General features: G+C 42.5%; 2 protein-coding genes across 2 annotated transcripts in view; both read right to left on the reverse strand.

Moving 5' to 3' along the window:
• LOC309569901 (high affinity immunoglobulin gamma Fc receptor I-like) overlaps positions 1-18,186 on the reverse strand; it is a gene marked incomplete at both ends in the record, with an annotated part of 31,175 nt that extends 12,989 nt beyond the window's left edge. Inside the window, 4 exons of the mRNA XM_082275892.1 lie at positions 335-466; positions 13,975-14,310; positions 17,486-17,773; positions 17,919-18,186. Of these exons, the coding sequence (XP_082132018.1) occupies positions 335-466; positions 13,975-14,310; positions 17,486-17,773; positions 17,919-18,186 (1,024 nt within the window). The remainder of the gene's footprint in view (positions 1-334; positions 467-13,974; positions 14,311-17,485; positions 17,774-17,918) is intronic.
• A 111-nt stretch (positions 18,187-18,297) lies between these two features.
• The window catches only part of LOC309569902 (high affinity immunoglobulin gamma Fc receptor I-like), a gene marked incomplete at both ends in the record, with an annotated part of 105,878 nt that continues 100,265 nt past the window's right edge, over positions 18,298-23,910 (reverse strand). The window contains 2 exons of the mRNA XM_082275893.1: positions 18,298-18,305; positions 18,391-18,675. Of these exons, the coding sequence (XP_082132019.1) occupies positions 18,298-18,305; positions 18,391-18,675 (293 nt within the window). The remainder of the gene's footprint in view (positions 18,306-18,390; positions 18,676-23,910) is intronic.

Here is a 23,910-nt window from a genome sequence, read left to right on the forward strand (position 1 = left end):
AATTCTTACTAGGAGGGGGAATTTGGAGGAGAGGGTTTGTACTAGGAGGGGGGATTGAGGAAGAGGATTTGTACTAGGAGGGGGGATTGAGGGAGAGGATTTGTACTAGGAGGGGGGGGGGGAATGGGGGAGGATTTGTACTAAAAGGGGACATTTGGGGGTGGGTCATTTGTACTAGGAGGGAGGATTTGGGGGAGAGGATTTGAGTGTCTCTGTCAGTTTGATGTCACTACATAGACATAGACTCTGTTACAGTATTTTCTCGCCTACATACTGATAGGAGCCCATTGGGCTTTGTATGGTCAGACTGGCGCCATGGATGAAATCTAATTACCTGCTGTAGATATTTCTTGTTGTGACATGGTTTTTCTTTTTTTACATTTCCAGATAAGAACAGCAGAGATGACGATGACCACAAAACTCCCGATTACAGCTGCAGCCATTACTGCCACCGGTAATTCTTTATCTGCAAGAAACATGATGCATTGAACTTCACAGAGAATTACAGCGTTGCGGAGTATAAAGGACTTTTTTTTTTTTTTTAACTTTATTTTTTATTTGCATATAAAATCTCAATATAACAGAGTTCCACCAATTTGATTTAAATTCGCAAGTTACATAGTTAAATTATGCATCAAAAAGGCACACAAAAAAGAAGAAAAAAAAAAAAAATATACATTAAATTTCATACATTTTTCCCTTCCCACCCTCCCCCTTCCTCCCAGGATTCCTCCCCTTCTTGCCAGCCGTTTCACACTAGAATGCCTCCCCGTGGTAGATATGCTTAATTGTTTAATTCAATATATTTAGTTGATTTTTTAAATTCTTTCCATTTCCCCCATTTTCTTTTCATATTTCTTGGAATCTCCTCTTGTGTATTACATAGGTATTCCATATTATATTTATTATTTATCTTTTTACACCATTCCTTTATTTTCGGGCTCTCCTTTTCTCTCCACTTTTTTGGTATGGTTCCTTTTGCTGTATTCAGCATGGTTGGGACCAGAGTCATTTTATATTTTTTTAAAGGTATTGTTGTTTTATGAAATAGGCATGCCCATGGATCGTCCGGCACTTTTATTTCGGTGATATCTTCAATCAGTTGTCTTACCTCTAGCCAAAAATCTCTTATTTTGGGACAATCCCAAAATAAATGATAAATTGTGCCTATGTTGCCGCAATCCCGCCAGCATTTATCTGTCTTGCCTGGTTGGTATTTATTTATCACTTCTGGGGTGATGTACCACCTATATAGACATTTATAATTTAATTCTGTAGTGCTAAGATCTATGGCTGTGGATCCAGCCATCCCTAGTACAGTCCCAAGCTCCTGTCCTTGCAAATGTGTTCCTATTTCTTTCTCCCATTTTCCTATATATGGAGGTTTTTCCATACTGTGCCATTCCGTCAGCATTTTGTAAATCTGAGACACTCCATGCCTTTGCATAGGAGAGTAGCTCAGTTTCTCGATATTGTTAAGATTTTTTTCCGACCTAATCGGCTGTGGTAATGAGCTGACAAAATGTTTCAGCTGGAGATATCTCCAATTATCTATTTTTATATTATTATTTTCTTGTTTTAATTTCTGAAGTGTTTTTATGTGCCCTTTGTGTAAAATATCTTTTAATTGAGTGTTCCCTATCCAATTTCCTCCCTGTTCTTCCTCCCCGGGTGGGAAGTATTTAGTGCCATTTAATGCTATCATTGGTGAGTTGTATTCCCATTTCAGTTGTTTATTTATTCCATCCCATATTTTATAAACTACCTTTGTCAATTCGTGTGCTCCCTGTGTTTCCCTATATTTTGGTGGAATCCAAATTGTTTTGTGTAGCTGATTATTATTTTGTGCACATTCTATCTCTACCCATCTTTTTTCTCTCCTTTCTATTTTTGTCCAGTCCACCATTCGTGAAATAATTACCGCCTTATAATACCTCTCTATGTCTGGGGTGGCTAATCCTCCCTGTGCTTTGCTTCTTGTCAGGGTCTTGTACTGTACTCTGGGTTTTTTCCACTGCCAAATATACTTTGTCAGTAAGGTTCTAATTACCCTAAAAAAAATTGCGGGGATGTTTATTGGCAATAGAGAGAAGGTATATAAGATTTTTGGCAAGATAAACATCTTAACAACATTGTTTCTTCCAATCCATGAGATTTGACCATTTGATTTCTTTCTTATTTCTGTTTTAATTTCGTTCAGTAACGGCATATAATTAGCTTGGTATAATTTTTCAGTTTGAGGTGTTAAATATATCCCTAAGTATTTTAATTTTTCTTTTGTCCACGTATATGGGAAGTGTGTTTTTATACTTTGTTCTTCCTGAGTATTTAACCTTATATTCAGAATCTCTGATTTTATTGGATTTATTTTAAAGTTTGACAACTTTCCATAATCTTTTAGCTCCTTTTGAATATTTGGGAGAGTAATCCTTGGATTTGTGACTATGAATAGCAAGTCGTCAGCGTATGCTGCGACTTTGTGTTCTTCTTGATTTACCTTCACACCTTTTATGTCTACATTTTGTCTAATTTTTGCCAGTAATGGTTCCAGGGTTAATACGAACAATAGGGGTGACAGGGGACACCCCTGTCTTGTCCCATTACTCATTCCAAATTTCTCTGATACGCTTCCGTTTATTTTAATTTTTGCCGTGGGGTTGTTATATAATGCTTCTATCCATTGCCTCATTCTTAGCCCAATCCCTAAACTTTTTATGGTTTCTTTCATGAAGTCCCAATCTACCCTATCAAAAGCCTTTTCGGCATCAATTGATAATAGGATGGAGGGGGCCTCATGTTTTGTTGTTTTTTGTAGGAGTAGCAAGGTGCGTATAACATTATCCTTACCTTCTCGACCTGGAACGAATCCAGTCTGGTCCGGATGGATCCACATTTTTGATAAATCTTTTAATCTCGTTGCCAAAATTTTCGCGAATAATTTTGTATCTGTATTTAACAACGCGATTGGCCTATAACTAGAGCATAGGGTTTGATCTTTCCCTTCTTTCGGTATGACCGTTATATATGCCATTAGAGATTCTTCTCTTAGTTCTTCCTTCCCTATTTTATTCAGATATTCTTGCATTTTTGGTATTAATATTTCTTTAAATCTTTTATAGTACTTTATTGTGTATCCATCCGGACCTGGACTCCTTCCATTTTGAGTGGTTTTTAATGCTTCTCTTATTTCATTTTCAGTAATTGGCGCTTCAAGAAGTTCCAATTTATCTTCTGGGATCTTGGGCAGGTTTGCTTCCTCAATATATTTTTGGATATTTATTATTCTTTCCTGCCTTGTTTTTGAGGTTTCTTCCTTCCGGACGTTATATAGTGTACTATAGAAGGCATGGAACGCTTTAGCTATTTCTGTAGTTGGGTTTACTGTTTCGTTTTTACTGTTTTTAATTTTTTCTATGTAATTTTTTGATTTTTTCTTCCTCAGTAATCTTGCTAGGGATTTCCCTGGTTTATTTCCAAAGTTGTATCTGTATCTAGCTATCTTATTGAAGTAATTTCTGGATTCTTCTTCCAATAAATCTTTTAATTCATCTCTTTTAATTATAAGGTTTTCTTCTATTTCTTTTTTAAATTCTTTTTTATGTTTTTGTTCTAGATCATATATTTCTCTTATGAGTGTATTGATTTGATTGGACCTCTCTTTCTTTTTTTTTGAGGCACTAGCTATTAATATTCCTCGGATATACGCTTTGTGTGCTTCCCAGAGTGTAGCGGATGATATTTCTGGCGTATCATTCTTTTGAAAGTATAACTCTAGTTCTTTTTCTAGTCTGTTTCCTATTTCTTCATCTAGAATTAGTTCTTCATTTAACCTCCATGTTCCCATGCTTTTGTGGTGTGTCGGTGTCTTGATTATTAGGGTTAGGGGGGCATGGTCTGACAGTGTGATTGTACCTATTTCTGTAGTTTCTATAAATTCCAACAGGCGATGGTCAATAAAAAAGTAATCCAGTCTTGAGTACATCGAGTGTATTGAGGAGTAGTAAGTATAGTCTCTTTTTTTTGGATGTTGAACCCTCCATGCATCTACTAATTGGCTCTGGTGTAACTTTACCCTTATTTTCCTCAGTTTTTGGTCTCCTAGCGTCCTTACTCCCGATGTACTGTCGACGTTTGGATCTAAACAAAAATTTATATCTCCTGCCATTATCAGGTAGCCTTTTTTAAAGCTCTCTAGGTCGTACAGGATTCTCCCCAGATATTCACTTGGTTTTTTGTTTGGGTTATAGATATTGGCCAATGTCAGCTCCATCCCCCTTATTTGTCCCTTAAGGAAAATGTATCGACCATTCGGGTCTGTTTTCATTTCTTCTAAGGAGAATTCTGTATTTCCAGCTATTCCTATTGCTACTCCTCTTGCACGTTCTATTGGTGAGTCTCCGTAATACCATTTAGGAAAGTGTTTAGAAAAGAGTTTTAAATTCGAGTGGAGAGAGATGTGCGTTTCCTGTAGAAAAGCAATATTTGCTGCTTCTCTCCTCAGCTCTTCCAATATTTTATACCTTTTTGTATGGGAGTTTAATCCTCTTACATTGTACGTTATTATTTTTAGTTGTTCATCTTTCATTTTTTTTTTCTCCTACTTGATCCAGTTCCTCCTCGAGCACGGGGGCACCGGATCGATTTAAATTCTACTGACATCATACTACCAATGTTGTTAGTCTGGCAGGCTTTTAAAATTTCTTTTCTTTTTTGGCAATGGAGAGTTTCACTATCCCTACCCTTCCCCCCCTCTCTCACCCTCCCACCCCTCCCCCCCACCTCCGTCCCCTTCCGTCTCATGTTGATATTTTTCTGATCAATTTTTGATCTTAGGGTATTTAGTTGTTTCTTTGGGTCATTCTCCCTGATACCCATTCCTTTGGGGTGGTGCTCTAGTGGGTTAGCACGATATACCTCCCTCCTCAATTGGAAGGACGTTCCGGCTTTGGGGGGGGGGCTATCCTGCTTCCTTTGTATAGCTTACCTCCCTTCCCCTCCCTCTCCCTCCCTCCTCCCCCCGCCTCCCGACCCCCCCTCCCCCCGTCCCCCCGCACAGTTCACATCAGTAAGAGAGGCCACTCCACGCAAAGCAGGAGAGGGGAGAAAAAAAAAAAAAAAAGGGGGGGGGGGGTTCTCTCCCGATTTGCTTTTTTTGGGCAGTATTCCACATATTTTATCTTTTGTTTTTTCTAGCTAATGTCCATTGCTGTTCTTCCGTCTGTGAGTTTCTTCCTAGTTCATCTTCCCTGTCACCTTCATACCATCCAGGCAGGTTTGGTTCCTGTATGTCAAGTTTTTTGCAAAATTCTTGAGTTTCCTCTGGAAAAGTGAGTTTTGCTGATCGCCCATCTCTTTTTCCTATTAAACTGGCTGGAAACCCCCAATTATATCTGATTCCTTGTTTTTGCATCTCTTCTGTCAAGGGTTTTAAAATTCTTCTCCTCCTCAGTGTTTCCGGTGCCAGATCTGTAAAAATCTGTATCTTGTCATTTTCTGTATTTACTGCATTTAATAATGATTTATTCTTCTTTAGGTTTTCCCATATTTGTGCTTTATCTGTATAGTTTTGAAACCTGATTATCACATCTCTAGGTGATTCTGCTGGGGCTCCTGTCGGTTTTCTTATGCGATGGACTCTGTCAATCAGCAATTGGTCTTCTTCCCTTCTACCTAATACTGGGTTTAGGATTTTTTGAAGTTTTTCTCCTAAATTTTCTTCCTGTGTTGTATCTCTTAATCCTCGGATCCTCAAATTTTTTCGTCTAGCTCTATTCTCTTGATCCTCTAGTTTGTAAGCTAGATCTCTGGCTTTTTTCTTGGTCTCATTTATTTCCTTTCTCATTCCCTGTATTATTTTTCTTTGGTCCTCTTGTTTTTTTTCTAGTTCTTCTACCCGTCCCAGGGCGTGTCCCAGGTCCATCTGGACCCGTTCTAGGTCGGTTTGGATTTTAACCAATTCGATTTTTAAAGATTTTTCCAATCCTGCGAACATTTCTCGCATTTCACCTTTTGTGGGGGCGTGTTCTTTTGTTTCTCCCCGCTCTTCCTCTTCTTCCTCGTCCTTTTCAATCCTTATGCTTAATTCTGAATTTGCTGGACTGATTGGTGATTTAGCTACTTCGGCTTTTTGATTTTTCTCTACTTTCTTCTTGTCTGTTCCTTGTTGTTTTCCCTGGGATGTTTTTTCTAAGGCATTTTCTTGTGTCATAAATTTCCTTATTGTGTTAGGGCTTGAGGACACCCTTGGTGATTTTGCAATGGCTCCTCCTCTTGTGGATTTACCCCTCATTATGTAGAGAGTTGTTCCGCGGTTCCTATATAAAGTCTCAAAACCTCCTATGATGGTGCTCCAAAATTAGGTATATCGTATTGATAATCAGAAAAAGATTTTGTCTACCTTCAAGCCAGAGGGAGACACAGACAAGCCGGGTAGCCTCTATTTTGAATCAATGTTCACAGGCGGCTATAGAGGTATGAGGCATGGGGCACTTCCAGCCTCCCACCTCCCTACTCAGGTCCTTATACAGGCTAGGGTGAATCTCGTCCTTAAATGTTTAAGAAGTGGTAGAGAGAAAAAACAATAGAGCGAGGGCGAAACTCAGGCTGTATGTCATAACAAGGTGTTTGGGTAATGTCAGGTATTATTTCACAGAGAAAGTGTTAATCATTTTATATATTTTATATAGCCCCAAGGTCTTTATTTATACCTGTGATCTTCTCATGAGTCTCTGTGTACGGTTGCTGAGGAACCGTGTGGAATAAACATGAGCTGTTTTGGGGTATTGAAAGACTGTTGTGGCTATTAATCCAATAAGAAACACTTTATATGAGGTTGCTGGTATAAACAGGGGGCAGCTGAATCAGTCTCAGGTGTGCTGACATTGATATTTTACCATACTGCTTTGTTGTATGTCTCTAGGAAGTCTTTATAAGTCCTTCTAATAAACAGTAAAATGACAGTAGGTATGATATAGAAAGAGGGTTTACTCCTCTGTGACTCACGGTTTTGTAGACTGTCCCTTTTTAAAAGTTTTTTTTTTTCCGTTCGTCTTTAGACTGTGTACTCTCCTGTCTCCTTAGCTTCCAGCCCTCAGGCCTCAGGACATCAGCGTCTCCAGATGGGTGGGCTCAGATGGACCTGGCAGCTCTCTTGGTGTCCGCTCCCTCGGGACCTGCTCGCCTACGGACGTTTACCGACCATGTCCGGCCCCCCGCGCTGGCGGTTAGCAAGGAGGTCTCTCCTGTCGCCGCTATGGCTGCACACCTGCGTTCCCGTGCAGGAGACAGGGCTCTCCAGCGCCGACTCCGTGTGCTGTAGGCGTGCAGGACTCCTCCGAGTGTTGGTGCTGCATGAAGTCGTAGCTACAAACTATGGAGGGAGACGTCAGGGAGGGTGGGGGGGGGTCAGCAAGGTTCACCGCTCGCAGTGCCCGCGCTCATCCCCGGGAGCTTAGGCATCCAGAGTCTGGCCGGAGGTGGGTCGGGAGCGGTCAGGTTCCTTGGTGCCTCCATTCAGCAGGAGTTAGCCCTCTCCCCCTCCGTCCTACGTGCGTGCCAATAGGCTCCTCCCCCTCATGACGGCCGTATAAAGGACTTTTAACCACTTAAGCCCCAGCCCTATTTCGGACACATTTTTTTTTTTAAATCAGTATTTTTTCCTAGAAAACTACTTAGAACCCCCAAATATTATATATATATATTTTTTTTTTTAGCAAAGACTCTGGAGAATAAAATGTCGGTCATTGCAATATTTTTTTGTCACGGGGTATTTGCTCAGCGGTCTTTAAAACGCAATTTTTTTGGAAAAATTTTGAAAAATCAAATTTCACTGCATTTAAAAAATACTAAACAGTAAAGTTAGCCCATTTTTTTTTGTATATTGTGAAGGACGATGCTACGCCGAGTAAATAGATACCCAACATGTTACGGTTTAAAATTGCGCCCCCCCCCCCCCCCGTGGGATGGCGACAAACTACGGTCAATAGAGATCTCAATAGGCGACGCTTTAAATTTTTTTAACGGTTACCAGTTTAGAGTTAGTGTAGCTCTTTTTTTTAAATTATTGCCCACGCTCTGACGATCGCGGCGATACCTCACATGTGTGGTTTGAACAGCGATTTCATTCGCGGCTCGACTTCCATATACATTTTTTTTTTGTGCGCGAGCTAACGGTGACGGGGGCGGCTAAAATTTTTTTTTCCTATTTATTTTATTTTTTTTTTTAACTTTATTACAGGTTTTAAAAAAAAAAAATCTGATCACTTTTATTGCTGTCACAAGCAATGTACGCATCCCTTGTGACAGCAATATGTAGTGACAGGTACTCTTTATGGAGGGATCGGGGGTCTAAAAGACCACAAAGCCCTCCACTACACTTCCATGTATGCAAAACGCCGAAAACTGTGTTTTTGCATACAGCCGTTTTTTAAATTTGCTGCCTTTTGCAGCACAGTAACCCGGAAGTGACGTCATGGACGCCGCCTCCGGGTTACGTCATCGGAGACCCGATCGAAGCCCTTTCCTGCATTGATCGGGACTCCATCCAGCCGGCGGACGTACCGGCTGGGTGCTCGGGGCTCCCGGTGGGAAGGGAGCCCCGAGCAAAGTCATGGAAGGCGGCGGGAGGGGGGGACGTCCCCTCCTCCTCACCCGGGTAACGATCGAGCGCTCCCGGGCCACATCTGTCATTACTGACGGAAAGCCGACCGTTGGCTCTAAACCACGGTTCGGGATGGTGCCTCTAGCTAGAGGCATCATCCCGGTATTCTACCGCAAAGTTTGCCGACGTAGTCCTACGTAGTTACCACTTTGCGGTAAGTGGTTAATAACATTACATTACAATATAGATAATATATAATTTTATATATTATCTCTCTTTTTTTATTTTGCTATTTTTTTTTATTTTACAAAAGTGGAGTTAACCTTTAATGCAAAACGATACCTTCTAATAGCCTTAACTTGTATAGATCTGTAAACTGTAACAAACTAAAAATTGATTTGGTGGACATTGTCCAAAACTCAAATGCCATTAACCAGAAGGATTTGCCCCCTTTAATGACCAGGCCCTATTTTGCGATTCAGCACTGCGTTACTTTAACTGACAATTGCACAGTCGTGCAACGCTGTAAACAAATAAAATTGATGTCCTTTTTTTTCCCCCCACAAATAGAGCTTTCTTTTGGGGGTATTTGATCACCCGGGTGACTTTTATTTTTTGCGTTATAAACAAAAAAAGAGCGACAATTTTGAAAAAAAAAAAAAACAATATTTTTCACATTCTGCTATATAACATTCCCCCCCCCCCCCCCCAAAAAAAAAAAAAAGAAATTTAAAAATCAACATTTTTCAACATTTTAGGCCAATTTGTTTTCTGCTACATATTTTTGGTAGAAAAAAAAAATCGCAATAAGCGTATTTTGATTGGTTTGCGCAAAAGTTATGGCGTCTACTAACTAAGGGAAAGATTTGTCATTTTTATTGTTTTTTTTTTTTATTTTTTTACTAGTAATGGCTGCGATCTGTGATTTTTTGCGGGACTGCGACATTGGGGCGGACAGATCGGACCCCTAACTGACATTTTTGACACTTTTGGGGGGACCAGTGACATTACTACAGTAATCAGTGCTAAAAATATGCACTGTCACTGTACCAATGACACCGGCAGGGAAGGGGTTAACCCTATGGGTGATCAATGGGTTAAATGTGAGCCTAGGGGAGTGATTCTAACTGTATGGGGGCGTGGCTTGTGAAATGACCATAGAGACATGTGATCCTATATAGAAGGATCACATGAGCTCTGTGATCATTCCAGGGAGAAGGACGGTCGGTTGTGTTTACAACATCTGACCGTTCTTCTCTCTCAGCGGGGAATGATTGTGGGTGTCAGGCGCCAATTGGAGCCACCTGACCCATGCCTCAGCTTCCCTGCTGCCGAGTGGGGGCGGGAGAGCGCTGCCAGCGGCACACGCTCGCCCCCTAGCTTCCCGCATGTGACCGACGTAGGTCTACGTCGGTTTGTGCAGGAGAGCCACCCTGCCGCAGTAAATCTGCAGCAGGTGGTCGGGAAGTGGTTAAGGGTAGGTTGTTAGGGTGTAGCAAATAAATGGGACTCTCCTTCCCTTTTTGTTCGTCTTCTGCAAACAGTCCCCCCTACATGATTGCCTGAGCCCAATCTCGATCCAGTGGTCTCTCTTGCCATTGGCTCCCACTGCTGTCAATCACAGTGAGCGAGGAGGGAGCAGGGCGACACACAGAGATGGCTCGGGAGCAAGCAAACATGGGTGCCCCCATAGCAAGCTGCTTGCTATGGAGGCACTCAGCAGGGGGTAGGGGCTAAAAGCGCTGGCGGAGGACCCCAGGAAGGGAGGATCAAGACTGCTCTGTGCAAAACCATTACACAGAGCAGGTAAGTATGACGTTGTTTAAAAAAAATAAAAAGTGAGCCTTTAGAGTCACTTTAATGCTTTTTTTGGATGGAGGAGCAATACTGAAAACACCTCTGGGGGGAACTTGATTTCTGGACATTCTTTTAATGAAAATTGGGCCAAAAAAATCACTTATAAAGAAGAAACGCATGGCTTTGTCCTTAAAAGCTCTATCATATGAAGCAAGTTCTCACACTAGATATGGAGCCCATCACTCATCTTCTCACAATGTTGTTCCTCTTGTTAATCGTTTGGGTTACATGGCTGAAGGTGTGAATTATTGTCAAATCATTGGAGTAAAGTTGTTAAAACCATGGTATGTATGGGTAATAGTGCTGGAGGCCCCCACCAATGTTTAGGGAGGATTGATCCAGTTTGAGGCAGATGGGGTCTTATAAAATTACAGAACAAGTCCAGCTAAATGTGAGGAACATTCTGTAATGTCTGTAGGCCCCTTTGTTCTGATTAAACTGGATTGAAGTTGTCTTATATAGTGTACTTTTATATTACCAATATATGACTGTACTGTGCTGCCACAACAGTCTACTTTATAATCATTTATTGAGTTTTGGTATGTTCTTCTATTCCCTACCTCTGTATATTGTTAGATAAATCAGTCCTTAGCTAGGAACTCTCTTCTTCTCTGTGTGTCATGTTACATAGTTGCATAGTTAGTGAGGTTGAAAAAGGACACAGGTAGAAATAAAAAATAGGATGGCGCTCTAGTGTGCATAAATGTAGCAAAATCACCCTAACTGAAGCTCATATGTGCAATCTATGAAAGTTTATTGGGTATATCCATGGTAAATTAAAACAATTGGCATATAATCCTACCGGACCTTGAAGCCTCTGTGTCTTCTGGCTGTAATATAGGGATCCCTGATGTGTGTCATGGGAATCTAGTACCTTTGTAACCGATGGAAGGGAGGTAGTACTCTCAGGTTGAAACGATGGTCCTCAATAGTGGAGGCTCACACGGTCCAGTGTGCGGCCGCGTCCTGGGACCGGAGTCGATGCGCTATGCTCCCGCAGTGCCCGCCGTGAGCACCGGGAGCCGCATGCAGATGACGTCACCAAAGAGGGCCGGAAGTCAGCCAAGAGTCAGCCGTGGAACAGAAAGCCGGATGGAGCGGGGGAAGTGATGTGCTCGCTTCTCTGGAGCCTCCCGTTGCCACAACTACTTGTTTCTCTACGATGTAGCTTTGTCAAGTTTCGGCTTCGGCCCCAGGATGCGGCCGCACACTGGACCGTGCGAGCCTCCACTATTGAGGACCATCGTTTCAACCTGAGAGTACTACCTCCCTTCCATCGGTTACAAAGGAACTAGGTTCCCATGACACACATCAGGGATCCCTATATTACAGCCAGAAGACACAGAAGCTTCAAGGTCCGGTAGGATTATATGCCAATTGTTTTAATTTACCATGGATATACCCAATAAACTTTCATAGATTGCACATATGAGCTTCAGTTGGAGTGATTTTGCTACATTTATGCACCCTAGAGCGCCATCCTATTTTTTATTTCTACCTTCCCATACACCATCCTGGGTCTAGGATTGGGCTACCAGTGGTGCATCAGATACATTTCTATCACAATTGTGTACTCTCTGCATAAGGACACTATAGGAACTTTGTGTTTTGGATCAGCGCCTGAACTCTTTTTTGTGAAAAAGGACACAATCCATTCAGTCCAACCTTTGATGTGTGTATGTGTTTGCTGCTAACTGTACATTGTATACCCCTGTATGTAGTACATTGTATACCCCTGTATGTTGTGGTCTTTAAGGTGCCCATCTAATAGTTTTTTTGAAGCTATTGATTCTCCTTGCTGACAGTAAAGGACCGTTTACGCAGTTTAAGGTTAAACCTCTTCTCTTCTAATTTTAGTGAGTGGCCACGTGTTTTATTGAATTCCCTATTGTTTCTTATGCTTGGGTTACCAGAACAGTATTTGTACATTGATATCATATTCCCTCTCAAGCGTCTCTTCTCCAGAGAGAATAAGTTCAGTGCTTGTAGTCTTTCCTCACAGCTGAGGTCCTCCATTCCCCTAATTATCTTAGTTGCCCTTCTCTGGACTGTCTCCAGTTCCAGCACATCCTTCCTGAGGACCGGTGCCCAGAACTGAACAGCATACTCCAGATGTGGCCGGACCAGAGTCTTGTAGAGAGGGAGAATTATTGTTTTATCTCTGGAGTGAATCCCCTTTTTATGCATGCCAGTATTCTGTTGGCTTTGCTTGCAGCAGCTTGGCATTGCATGCCACTGCTAAGCTTGTTGTCTACTAGGACCCCCGGGTCCTTTTCCATCTTAGATTCACCCAGAGGTTCCCCCCTAGTGAATAACTTGCGTTCGTATTTTTGGCACCCAAATGCATTACGTTACATTTTCCAACATTAAACTTCATCTGCCATGAAGCTGCCCACCCCATTTTGTTCAGGTCTTCTTGTAAGGTTTCCACATCCTGCGTAGAAGTTATTGCCCTGCTTAGCTGAGTATCCTCCACAAATACTGATATTGTGCTGGTTATCCCCTCCTCTAGATCCTTTATGAATGAATTAAACAAGATTGGTCCCAGGACTGATCCTTGGGGGACCCCACTTTCCACACCCAACCAATCTGAGTACTCCCCATTTATTACCACCCTTTGGACTTGCCCCTGGAGCCAGTTCTCTATCCAGTTACTCACCCTATGGTCCATACCTATGTACCTTAGTTTGTACAGTAAACATTTGTGGGGAACTGTATCAAACACCCTTGCAAAATCCAGATACACCACATCTACAGGCCTTCCTTCATCTAGATGTCAACTCACTTCTTCATAGAAGGTTAATAGATTGGTCTGGCAAGAGCGATTCTTCATGAATCCATGCTGATTACTACTAATGATACCATTTTTATTACTAAAGTCTTGTATATAGTCTCTTATCATCCCCTCCAATATCTTGCAGACTATTGATGTTAGGCTGACAGGTCTATAGTTACCCAGGATATATCTCTGCCCTTTTTAAAATATTGGTACCACGTTGGCTTTTTTCCTATCAGCTGTTACCATTCCTGTCAGTAGACTATCCATACAAATTAGGAACAATGGTCTGGCTATCACCTGTCTGAGTTCTTAAAGGACCCTCTGGTGTAAGATATCTGGTCCCAGGGACTTATTTATGTTAAGTTTTTCAAGTCTACTTCTGAGTCTGTCTTCCAGTACCCAAGAGGGAACTTCCTGGGACATGTTATTAACTTTAACATTACAAGCTGGTTAGTTTTTCTTTCTGGGGAATCAGGAGGCTTTTAGATCAAAATGTCTTTTCAAGTGCAAGAAAAAAAAACCCAAAACAATCTTTGTGTATGTCAGCCTAGAATAAGCTACAATAGATTTCACATCTGTGTTGTCTTGGTGAGTTAACACTGCCTGTGGATCTTCTCAAATCAGGAAGTTGCCAAATTATCTCTACAGACTGGGTCTGAGGAGGAATGTCTTTTGTATAAAGTGATATCGGAGACAGAACATGTACAGATCAGAGGCTTATTCAATTCTTCAAGCTCACCGTGTTTCTGTGCTATCTGGATAGAGAGCTCATCACTCATCTTCCTCACAGTGTCAGACGCCGTCCTCACTTCACAGGTATAATTCCCAGAATCCTCCAGCTGAGCTGACTGCACTTTGTATGTATCAGATACATTGTATCCCGGCACAGACCATCCATCTCTGTATGTATCAGATACATTGTATCCCCGCACAATCCGTCCATCTCTGTAGAAGGTAAAGTTCAGCTCTGTGCCGCCTCTGGGTTGGTCCAGTCTGGTGTCACATGTCACCGTCATCTCATCTCCTTCTATTACCCTGTATGAAGGCCCCTTAATTTCTGGAGCTGAAAAGAGCTCTGGAAGAGGAAAGGATGACACAGCACTTTACAGAGTATATAGAATAATTCACATGAGATCCTACCTTCGTGATGCTTACACTGTAGTGTATTGTCATATAGAATTACGAGGGCCAGCTTCATAGTTGCCAACAATTGAAAAAAAATTTCCAGGGACACTTTGTAGCACAGCTATCAATTACTTACTTGAAAATGTACCACACTTACTTCCCTGAAGCTCCGCCCACTCCACATAATTATTCTCCGCCTACTTATCATCAGATTATAGGGTGTGGTGGAAATTATTGGGACTAGGAGCATAGAAATTCACTCGGTGCGCTGAAGACTTTGCTGCACTGAAAAGCGCACGTGTGGATATTAATACGCACCAAACACCATTGATACCCTTGTACTGAAAAGTACAATGTACAGCTCTTTTGTATAAGGTTAGGCCATCGTGCTAGGCGACAAGAAAGGAACAGATGCACTGGGTCATATCAATGCTATCTGAAGTGTCTCTCTGTGTTTGAGTGTGAGTGTCTGAGAGTGTGAGTGTCTGAGAGTGTGAGTGTCTGTGTGAGTGTCTGAGAGTGTGAGTGTCTGAGTGAGTGAGTGTCTGAGAGTGTGAGTGTCTGAGAGTGTCTGAGAGTGTGAGCGTCGGAGTGAGTGTTTGAGTGAGTGAGTGTCTGAGAGTGTGAGTGTCTGAAAGTGTGAGTGTCTGAGAGTGTGAGTGTCTGAGAGTGTGAGTGTCTGAGTGAGTGAGTGAGTGAGTGTCTGAGAGTGTGAGTGTCTGAGTGAGTGAGTGAGTGTCTGAGAGTGTGAGTGTCTGAGAGTGTGAGTGTCTGAGAGTGTGAGTGTCTGAGTGAGTGAGTGTCTGAGAGTGTGAGTGTCTGAGAGTGTCTGAGTGAGTGAGTGTCTGAGTGAGGGAGTGTCTGAGAGTGTGAGTGTCTGAGTGAGTGAGTGAGTAAGTGAGTGCCTGAGGGAGTGATTGTGTGTGTGTGAGAGTGTCTGAGTGAGTGAGTGAGTGAGTGAGTGAGTGTCTGAGTGTGTGAGAGTGTCTGAGTGAGTGAGTGTCTGAGTGAGTGAGTGTGTGTGAGAGTGAGTTTCTGTGTGTCATGGTAAGTGTCTGAGCGTGAGAGTATCTGACCCCTCCAGACCAGAGCTAGGTTTATTTACAGCAAGTGAACAAAACGAAAGAGGTTACAGGGGAGTGGCTTCAAGACCACCAATCACAGACATGTATACATTCAAAAGTACAATAGAAAAGAGGAGTGAATGCCTATGTATGAACATCGCCTTGTGCGGAGACTCTTAACTGCCAGGTGAACAAAGAGACATGGCTGCCACATAGATTCCCATGGACCCAGCCATGCTAATTCACAAGCATGAACTCACCAACCTTATCCTGTTAGTGGATCCTATCAAATATGGTTCATATAAACCATATTTGATACTGATCATGCTATTGTTCCAGTGAATGGGACTTTATTATATCTTCAAAAGACAATAGCAGCAGTATTTCAGTCATATGGATCAAATATGACAGAAAGATGCCAGCCATTAATCCTGGTAAAACGATAAGAATTCCACATCACAAACACATCTCCGTAGTCAATAACGGGGCCCCGGATGGCGGATATATATTTATGCGAAGGATTTCTCCTTGCGCTGCCATAAATCAGGCTACAAGTATTGTGCAATCCCATCTAATGGAAGATTTCCACATCTACAGGTCTTTCCTCAATGCCAGTTAAAGCAATATTCGCTGTGCATAGCGATTACCAGTAAACTGACACTGGTGTCCCTGCCCCTTCTGACGTGACCTCAGTAATTTATTTACTGCACCTGAGCAGTGCATTATGGTGCGCTCGTGAGGTCAGATTCCTATAAAAGAGCTGTCACAGCTCAAACAGCTCATTATGCGTGAGCCGTCTGAAAAGGCAAGAGCTTTTTTTTTTCGGGTGTGGCGGGTGACGTGATTGACGATGGATTTACATTGGAGGACACTATTTTTTTATTTTTATTTTTTAATAAAGGACTTGTCAAAAAGTGGCTTTTGTCTTTATTTTTTTGTACACTTTTTTGGTGAATGGGTAGAGGTACAATGTACCCGATATCCATTCATATAAGGGGGGGAGGGATCTGGGGCCTCCCTTGTTAAAAAGGGGTTCCAGATTTTGATAAGCCCCCCATCCACAGACCCCCACAACCACAGCCCAGGGTTGTCGGGAAGAGACCCTTGTCCCCATGGGGACACGGTGCTTTGGAGGGCACTCCAAAACACCCTTCCCATGTTGAGGGCAAGTGGTCTGGTATGGTCCAGGGGGGGGCGTTCGCTCGCCCCTCCTCCCCCCCCCCACCCTTATCCTGTCCAGCCAGGCTGCTTGCTCAGATAAGGGTCTTGTAAGGATTTCTGGGGGGACCCCACGCCGTTTTTTTTCAATTTTGGCTTGGAGTTTTCCTTAAAATCCGTACCAGATCCCAAGGGCCTGGTATGGTCTGGGGGAGGGGGGCCCCACACTGTTTTTTTTTTTTTTTCAATTTTGGCATGGAGTTCCCCTTAAAATCCATACCAGACCTTAAGGGCCTAGAATGGACTGGGGGGGGGGACCCGACAATACATTACAGCTGCGAGCAAGTTTAAATGACAATATTTCCTTTACAAATGTCAGTATTGCTGCAGCAGGCTCTATACATCGTAGAAATGCACCACTTTACAGGCACATTAAGGGACCCCCCCCCCGGGCACGATATTTAAAGGAATTTTTCATTTTTATTGTTTCACTTTAAACCTCATTAAAATTACTGCTCCTGTAAAAACAATCATATTAAAAAAAAAAAAAAAAAAAAAAAAAATTTGCATTAATTTATGTCCCCCAGGGCAGTACCCGGTCCCCATAAACTTTTTTTGGGGCAATAACTTGCATATAAGCCTTTAAAATGAGGACTTTTGATTTTTAACGTTCGAGTCCCATAGACTTCAATGGAGTTTGCATGTTCTAACGAATGTTTCCCCTGTTCACGGTGTTCTGGTGCGAACCTGGGGTTGTTCGGCTCATCATTATTCTACACTTAGACTCCAGAATGCAGTGCACCTGATCTTGTGACACCGTATATTAAATATTGGGAAAGCTGGAAGTGTTTTCTGCCAATGCCTGGAGATCTCATTGACTTCATTTACTTTTTATATCCTTACCATGTATCTGGATATAGATCCCATCACTCATCTTCTTCTTCTTTACATTGCCAGAACTCATCCTCACACCACAGGTATAATTCCCAGAATCCTCCAGCTGAGCTGACCGCACTCTGTATGTATCAGATACATTGTATTCCTGCACAGTCCATCCATCTCTGTAGAAGGCAAAGTGCAGCTCTGTGCCACCTCTGAGTGGATCCAGTCTGGTGTCACATCTCATCGTCATCTCATCTCCTTCTATTACACTGGATGAAGGCCCCTTTATTTCCGGAGTAGAGAAGAGCTCTGGAAGAGGAAAGGATGACAATGATTGGTCAGTATGAGTTCTATTTCCTCATCATGTGACTGTCAGGGAATAAAGAAATGAGAAGTATATATGAGGATAATGTATGATTGGACCAAAGCCATTCATTCAGGGTTACACACTCACCATGTATCTGGATAGAGATCCCATCACTCATCTTCCTCACAGTGTCAGATCTCCTCCTCACTTCACAGGTATAATTCCCAGAATCCTCCAGCCGAGCTGACCGCACTCTGTATGTATCAGATATATTGTATCCCCGCACAGTCCGTCCATCTCTGTATGTATCAGATAAACCAAAGTCCTGAACATTCTTATGACCTTTATAGAAGGCAAAGTGGAGCTCTGTGCCCCCTCTGAGCGGATCCAGTCTGGTGTCACATCTCACCCTCATCTCACCTCCTTCTATTACCCTGGATGGGGTCACTTTTATTTCTGGAGGAGAGAAGATCTCTGGAAGAGGAAAGGATGACAATGATTGGTCAGTATGAGTTCTATTCCCTCATCATGTGACTGTCAGGGAATAAAGAAATGAGAAGTATATATGAGGATAATGTAAGATTGGACCAAAGCCATTCATTCATGGTTACATCCTCACCATGTATTATCTGGATATAGATCTCATCACTCATCTTCCTCACAGTGTCAGACGCCGTCCTCACATCACAGGTATAATTCCCAGAATCCTCCAGCTGAGCTGACCGCACTCTGTATGTATCAGATACATCGTATCCCTGCACAGTCCATCCATCTCTGTAGAAGGCAAAGTGCAGCTCTGTGCCCCCTCTGAGCGGATCCAATCTGGTGTCACATCTCACCGTCATCTCACCTCCTTCTATTACACTGGATGGGGTCACTTTTATTTCTGGAGGAGAGAAGAGCTCTGGAAGAGGAAAGGATGACAATGATTGGTCAGTATGAGTTCTATTCCCTCAACATGTGACTGTCAGGGAATAAAGAAATGAGAAGTATATATGAGGATAATGTAAGATTGCACCAAAGCCATTCATTCTGGGTTACACACTCACCATTTATCCGGATATAGATCCCATCACTCATCTTCCTCACAGTGCCAAACGCCTTCCTCACTTCACAGGTATAATTCCCAGAATCCTCCAGCTGAGCTGACCGCACTCTGTATGTATCAGATACATCGTATCCCCGCACAATCCATCCATCTCTGTAGAAGGCAAAGCGCAGCTTTGTGCCGCCTCTGAGCGGATCCAGTCTGGTGTCACATCTCATCGTCATCTCATCTCCTTCTATTACCCCGGACGGGGTCACTTTTATTTCTGGAGGAGAGAAGAGCTCTGGAAGAGGACATTGTCAGAAATGTTAAATGATGGAATGCATTCATGAATAACAATCACACAATGCTTTGTCGTAGGCATAAAAAAAGCTCCATCCATGTTTGTTGTTAACAAACAAAGGAGCTGGGGGGGGGGGCACACCCTGAACATGCATTTCTAAAGCTGGTGCAGCTATGAACCAAGTGACATGCATATTTACAGAGAATAGCGCACACATGCAAAATAAATGACTATCAAATATAAAGGCAATCAATAAATAAAAATGGGGATTTGGTCCCACCATATGGCCATATCGTGCTCAAGCCCACCACTACGTCAAAGTACCCCATTGTCAGTGGGTCCTACACTATCCATAAAAAGAAGGATGAATCCAACCTCTCTGAACCATTGGAGATACTTACTCCTTACTGGGAGAGATGTGCGACTGCACTATAAGGGACTCCTCCTATATCTACTTGCTAGTGGACACTGATAGAGTACAGGTGTGGGAGCGTAGGACACTGATAATGGGGTACTTTGACGTAGTGGTGGGCTTGAGCACGATTGGCCATATGGTGGGACCAAATCCCAATTTTTATTTATTGATTGCCTTTATATTTGATAGTCATTTCTTTTGCATGCATGTTTGTTGTTAAGTGGTGCCATTGTATCCACTACAGTAATACACAGTAATAGAGAGCCCGGTATGGTCAGCTTTGTGACATCATTTATTCTACCTGTATATTTGGACGGTGAGCGGTCAACCGAGACACTGGAGGAAACCAACACAAACATACAGACTTCAAATGGGCAATGTACTGAGAGGGAACTGGGCCCAGAACCCCGGGACTGCAAGGGAAGGCTGGTAATAAGTCTACTTGATAGCATTAGGGCTTAGCAGTCTACAACCAATTAAACCAGTCAGCCACTTTCTCATAATATTTCCCAGTTATATTTCCAGTTTCTTGACTTTAAAGTGATATTACACCCTCTATTTTTTAACACTTTCAGCAGTGAGTATGCAGCTTCTTCATCTTATAATCCTTTCCTTTGCTCCAGTTTTAGCTGATGCCCTGACCACTGTCCCAGGATTCCTGGCTCCTTTCTCTTGCAGTATCCTATGAAGACACCCTTGCATTTGGAGAATAGTGTCTCACTACACTGTGTGCATCAATAGAAACGCACATCCCCGCAGCCAAGGGTGGCAAGGCACTCCCTGCTCCTCAAACCTCTTCCTACCCCCTCCCCCCCAACCTATTTCTCTCCTCTCCACCTCCTCCCCACACCTACTCCAAGCAAACAGACTGGCTGGAAAATGTGCCGCCCAATGTTAATTCTTTCCTGTGAAGACCAGAAGTTCAGAAAAGGGGCACTGAGAGAGCTACATTGAAAATTGTAAACTGCAATGCTGGGGTAAGAATTTTATCAAATAGATTAATGGAAAATAAAATAAACATTAAGGGTTTCATTTTACTTTAACCGCTTTAAGACCAGCTGGCGCAGATATACTGCAGTAGTCTGGCTCTCCTGCACAAACCAATGTGCCCATACGGCGGCTTGCGGGAGTGGGTCTCGGGTGTGCATGATTGCACGCCCGCTCTCTAGCCCTGGACCAATTTTTTGTGGGACTGTGACATTGCGGTGGACAGATTGGATCCCTGACTGACATTTTTTACACTTTTGGGGGGACCAGTGACATTACTACAGTAATCAGTGCTAAAAATATGCACTGTTACTGTAATAATGACACTGGCAGGGAAGGGGTTAACCCTGTGGGTGATCAAGGGGTTAAATGTAAGCCTAGGGGAGTGATTCTAACTGTGGGGGGGGTGGGCTTGTGGAATGACCATAGAGACCTGTATTCCTATAGAGAAGGATCACAGGCGCTCTGTGATCATTCCAGGGAGAAGAACGGTTGGCTGTGTTTACAACATCCGACCGTCCTTCTCTCTCAGCGGGAAACGATCGCGGGTGTTAGGCGCCAATCGGAGCCGCCTGACCCGTGCATTGGCTTTCCCTGCTGCAGAGTGGGGGCAGGTGTGCGCCACTGGTGGCACGCGCTTGCCCCCTAGCTTCCCGCGCACGACTGACTTAGACCTACGTCGGGTTGCGCAGGAGAGCAACCAGAACCGACCAAAATGCAGTGGTTCAGGAAATGAAGCCTGTGATTGGACCAGAACCATTAGAAAAAGCCAATTGAGGGGGGCAGAAGAATGCTAGGAATGTGATTGGAGTGACTAGGGGGTCCATAGTCCAATCATTAGTGAATACGCCCCCCAGTATATAAGATAGCCCCCGCCATATTCCTAGCATTGTTATACAGGACATGGAAAAGAGTGGAAGCAGTTCTGTTAATTTTACTTTAAAAGTGTCATTTAGCAATTATTAGTGTGAGGAAAGGGATATCTAGTGTAGTTAGAGTGCTCCTTTACACTTTAGTTAGATGCAAAAAAAATTAGTTTCTGTAGGGAAAGTGTGAAGTGTCAGGGTGACCGTAATGTAGTGTAGGGTGAACTGACTCTGACTGCTATGGCAGGGTGACCAAACCCTTCCATGTCAGGGTGACCGCTATAGAGAAAAGCTATTTTCTCTGAAGTTACTTTCGCTGCACTAATATGGCTTCGCCGCCGCCAGCATTTTTGGCTGCAGGCGTTGCTAGTGCTTTTTTGAGCACATGTTTGGAGTCAGGCATGACATCTGAACATGTGTATAGGGGGTATATATACACACCCTTGTCTGTATATATACACCTGCACATATATAGGTGTGAAAGGAGCAGAAAAAACTACTTGCGCTAATGAAATAATTAACACCAATATATTTCTGCTCCTATCACACCTATATATGTCTAGGTGTGTATATACATATAACTATGTGTGTATATACACCACTATACACAAGTTCAGATGTTTTGCCTGCCTCCAAAGAACCCAAAAAAATGCCCAAAAAAACGCTAGCGTCAAAAAAAAAAAAACGCCCAGGTGTGTTGTTGCAGGCATTTTTTGGGGGTTTTTGGAGGCAGGCAAAACATCTGAACTTGTGTACACACACATACTTATATGTATTTTACACTTAGACATATATAGGTGTTATAGGAGCGTAACCATATTAGTGTAAATGATTTCATTAGCGCAAGCATATATTTCTGCTACTATCACACCTTAAATGTCTAGGTGTGTATATACATATAAGTATGTGTGTGTATATATACCCGTATACACAAGTTCAGATGTTTTGCCTGCCTCCAAAGAACCCAAAAAAATGCCCAAAAAACGCTAGCGTCAAAAAAAAAACGCCCAGGTGTGTTGTTGCAGGCATTTTTTGGGGGTTTTTGGAGGCAGGCAAAACATCAGAACTTGTGCACAGTACCACTATACACAAGTTCAGATGTTTTTCCTGCCTCAAAAGAACCCAAAAAAATGCCCAAAAAACGCCTGCTATTAAACCGGCAAGGTGTGAAAAGCGAGAAGCCAACCTCCTGTGCTGAAAGTGTTCTAATACAAACAATCTTTTTTTTATGGTTCTGGACATGCTATAGAGCTGAAACTTCACAGGTACATTTTTTAGACCCCCCAGATACTAAATCCAAAGTAATTGTTTTTTTTTTTAAATTTTTTTATTTATTTATTTTTTTCAATAATTGGCTCTCTATCAAAAATCTATCAAAAATGACAATTTTTAAGAACTTTTTTTGTGTGATTTTGTGTCTGGGGGGTCTAAAAAGTGTACCTGTGAAGTTTCAGCTCTGTAGCATGTCCAGAACCAGAAAAAAAGATCATTTTCCAGTAGAGCAGGGATGGTGGGACCCCCCTTTTACACCTATATGATCTTTTTTTTTATGGTTCTGGACATGCTACAGAGCTGAAACTTCACAGGTACACCTTTTAGACCCCCCAGACAATAAATTCAAAGAAATTTTTTCTTTTTTTTAATTTTGTCAATAATTGGCTCTCTATCAAAAATGACAATTTTTAAGAACTTTTTTTGTGTGATTTTGTGTCGGGGGGGGGGGGTCTAAAAGGTGTACCTGTGAAGTTTCAGCTCTGTAGCATGTCCAGAACCCCCAAAAAAAGATCATATAGGTGTAAAAGTAGGGTCCCACCATCCCTGCTCTACTGAAAAATTATCTTTTTTTCTGGTTCTGGACATGCTACAGAGCTGAAACTTCACAGGTACACCTTTTAGACCCCCCAGATACTAAAAAGTCAAAATCAAAAAATATCCTTTTTTTTTCAATAATTGGCTTTTTTATGAAAAATTACAATTTTTAAGAACTTTTTTGTGTGATTAATAGTCCCTGGGGCATGACCCAGAACCCTAGGCACTTTTTAGGGGCATTTATTGGGTTTCATGGCTTTAAAATGGTGTTTTTTCATTACCGAAGTTCGGGTCCATTGATTTCAATGGGGTTCTGAAATCCGGGCCGAACTTTCGGGTAGTTCGGGTGTTCTGGTCGAACCGAACTTTTGAAAAGTTCAATCATCCCTAGTCATTACTAGCCACTGATTGGTCAGAGAATCGTTGTTATCCCACCCACTTACTACTTTAGTGGAAAAGCAAACCATACCAAACCGTACCGAACCGTACCAACTCCGTACCATGCGGTACCATGCAGTGGAAAACCAAACCGAGCCAAGCAGGGCCGAGTGGAGCCGAGCCGGTACTTGCAGTGGAAAAGTGCCAATATACACTACACATCCCTTTACAAGATATTAGAGATATTTCTAAAATGTATATTCATTTATCAAGTTTTGGGCCAAAATAAACATTTCTTAGGTCCATCACTGCTGTAAATGGAAAGTTAGAGCTCAGTCAGTGCTGAGTCCCGT

Source organism: Pelophylax lessonae, assembly GCF_965119305.1.
Source record: "Pelophylax lessonae genome assembly, chromosome: 13".
In the NCBI taxonomy this organism is placed as follows: domain Eukaryota; kingdom Metazoa; phylum Chordata; class Amphibia; order Anura; family Ranidae; genus Pelophylax; species Pelophylax lessonae.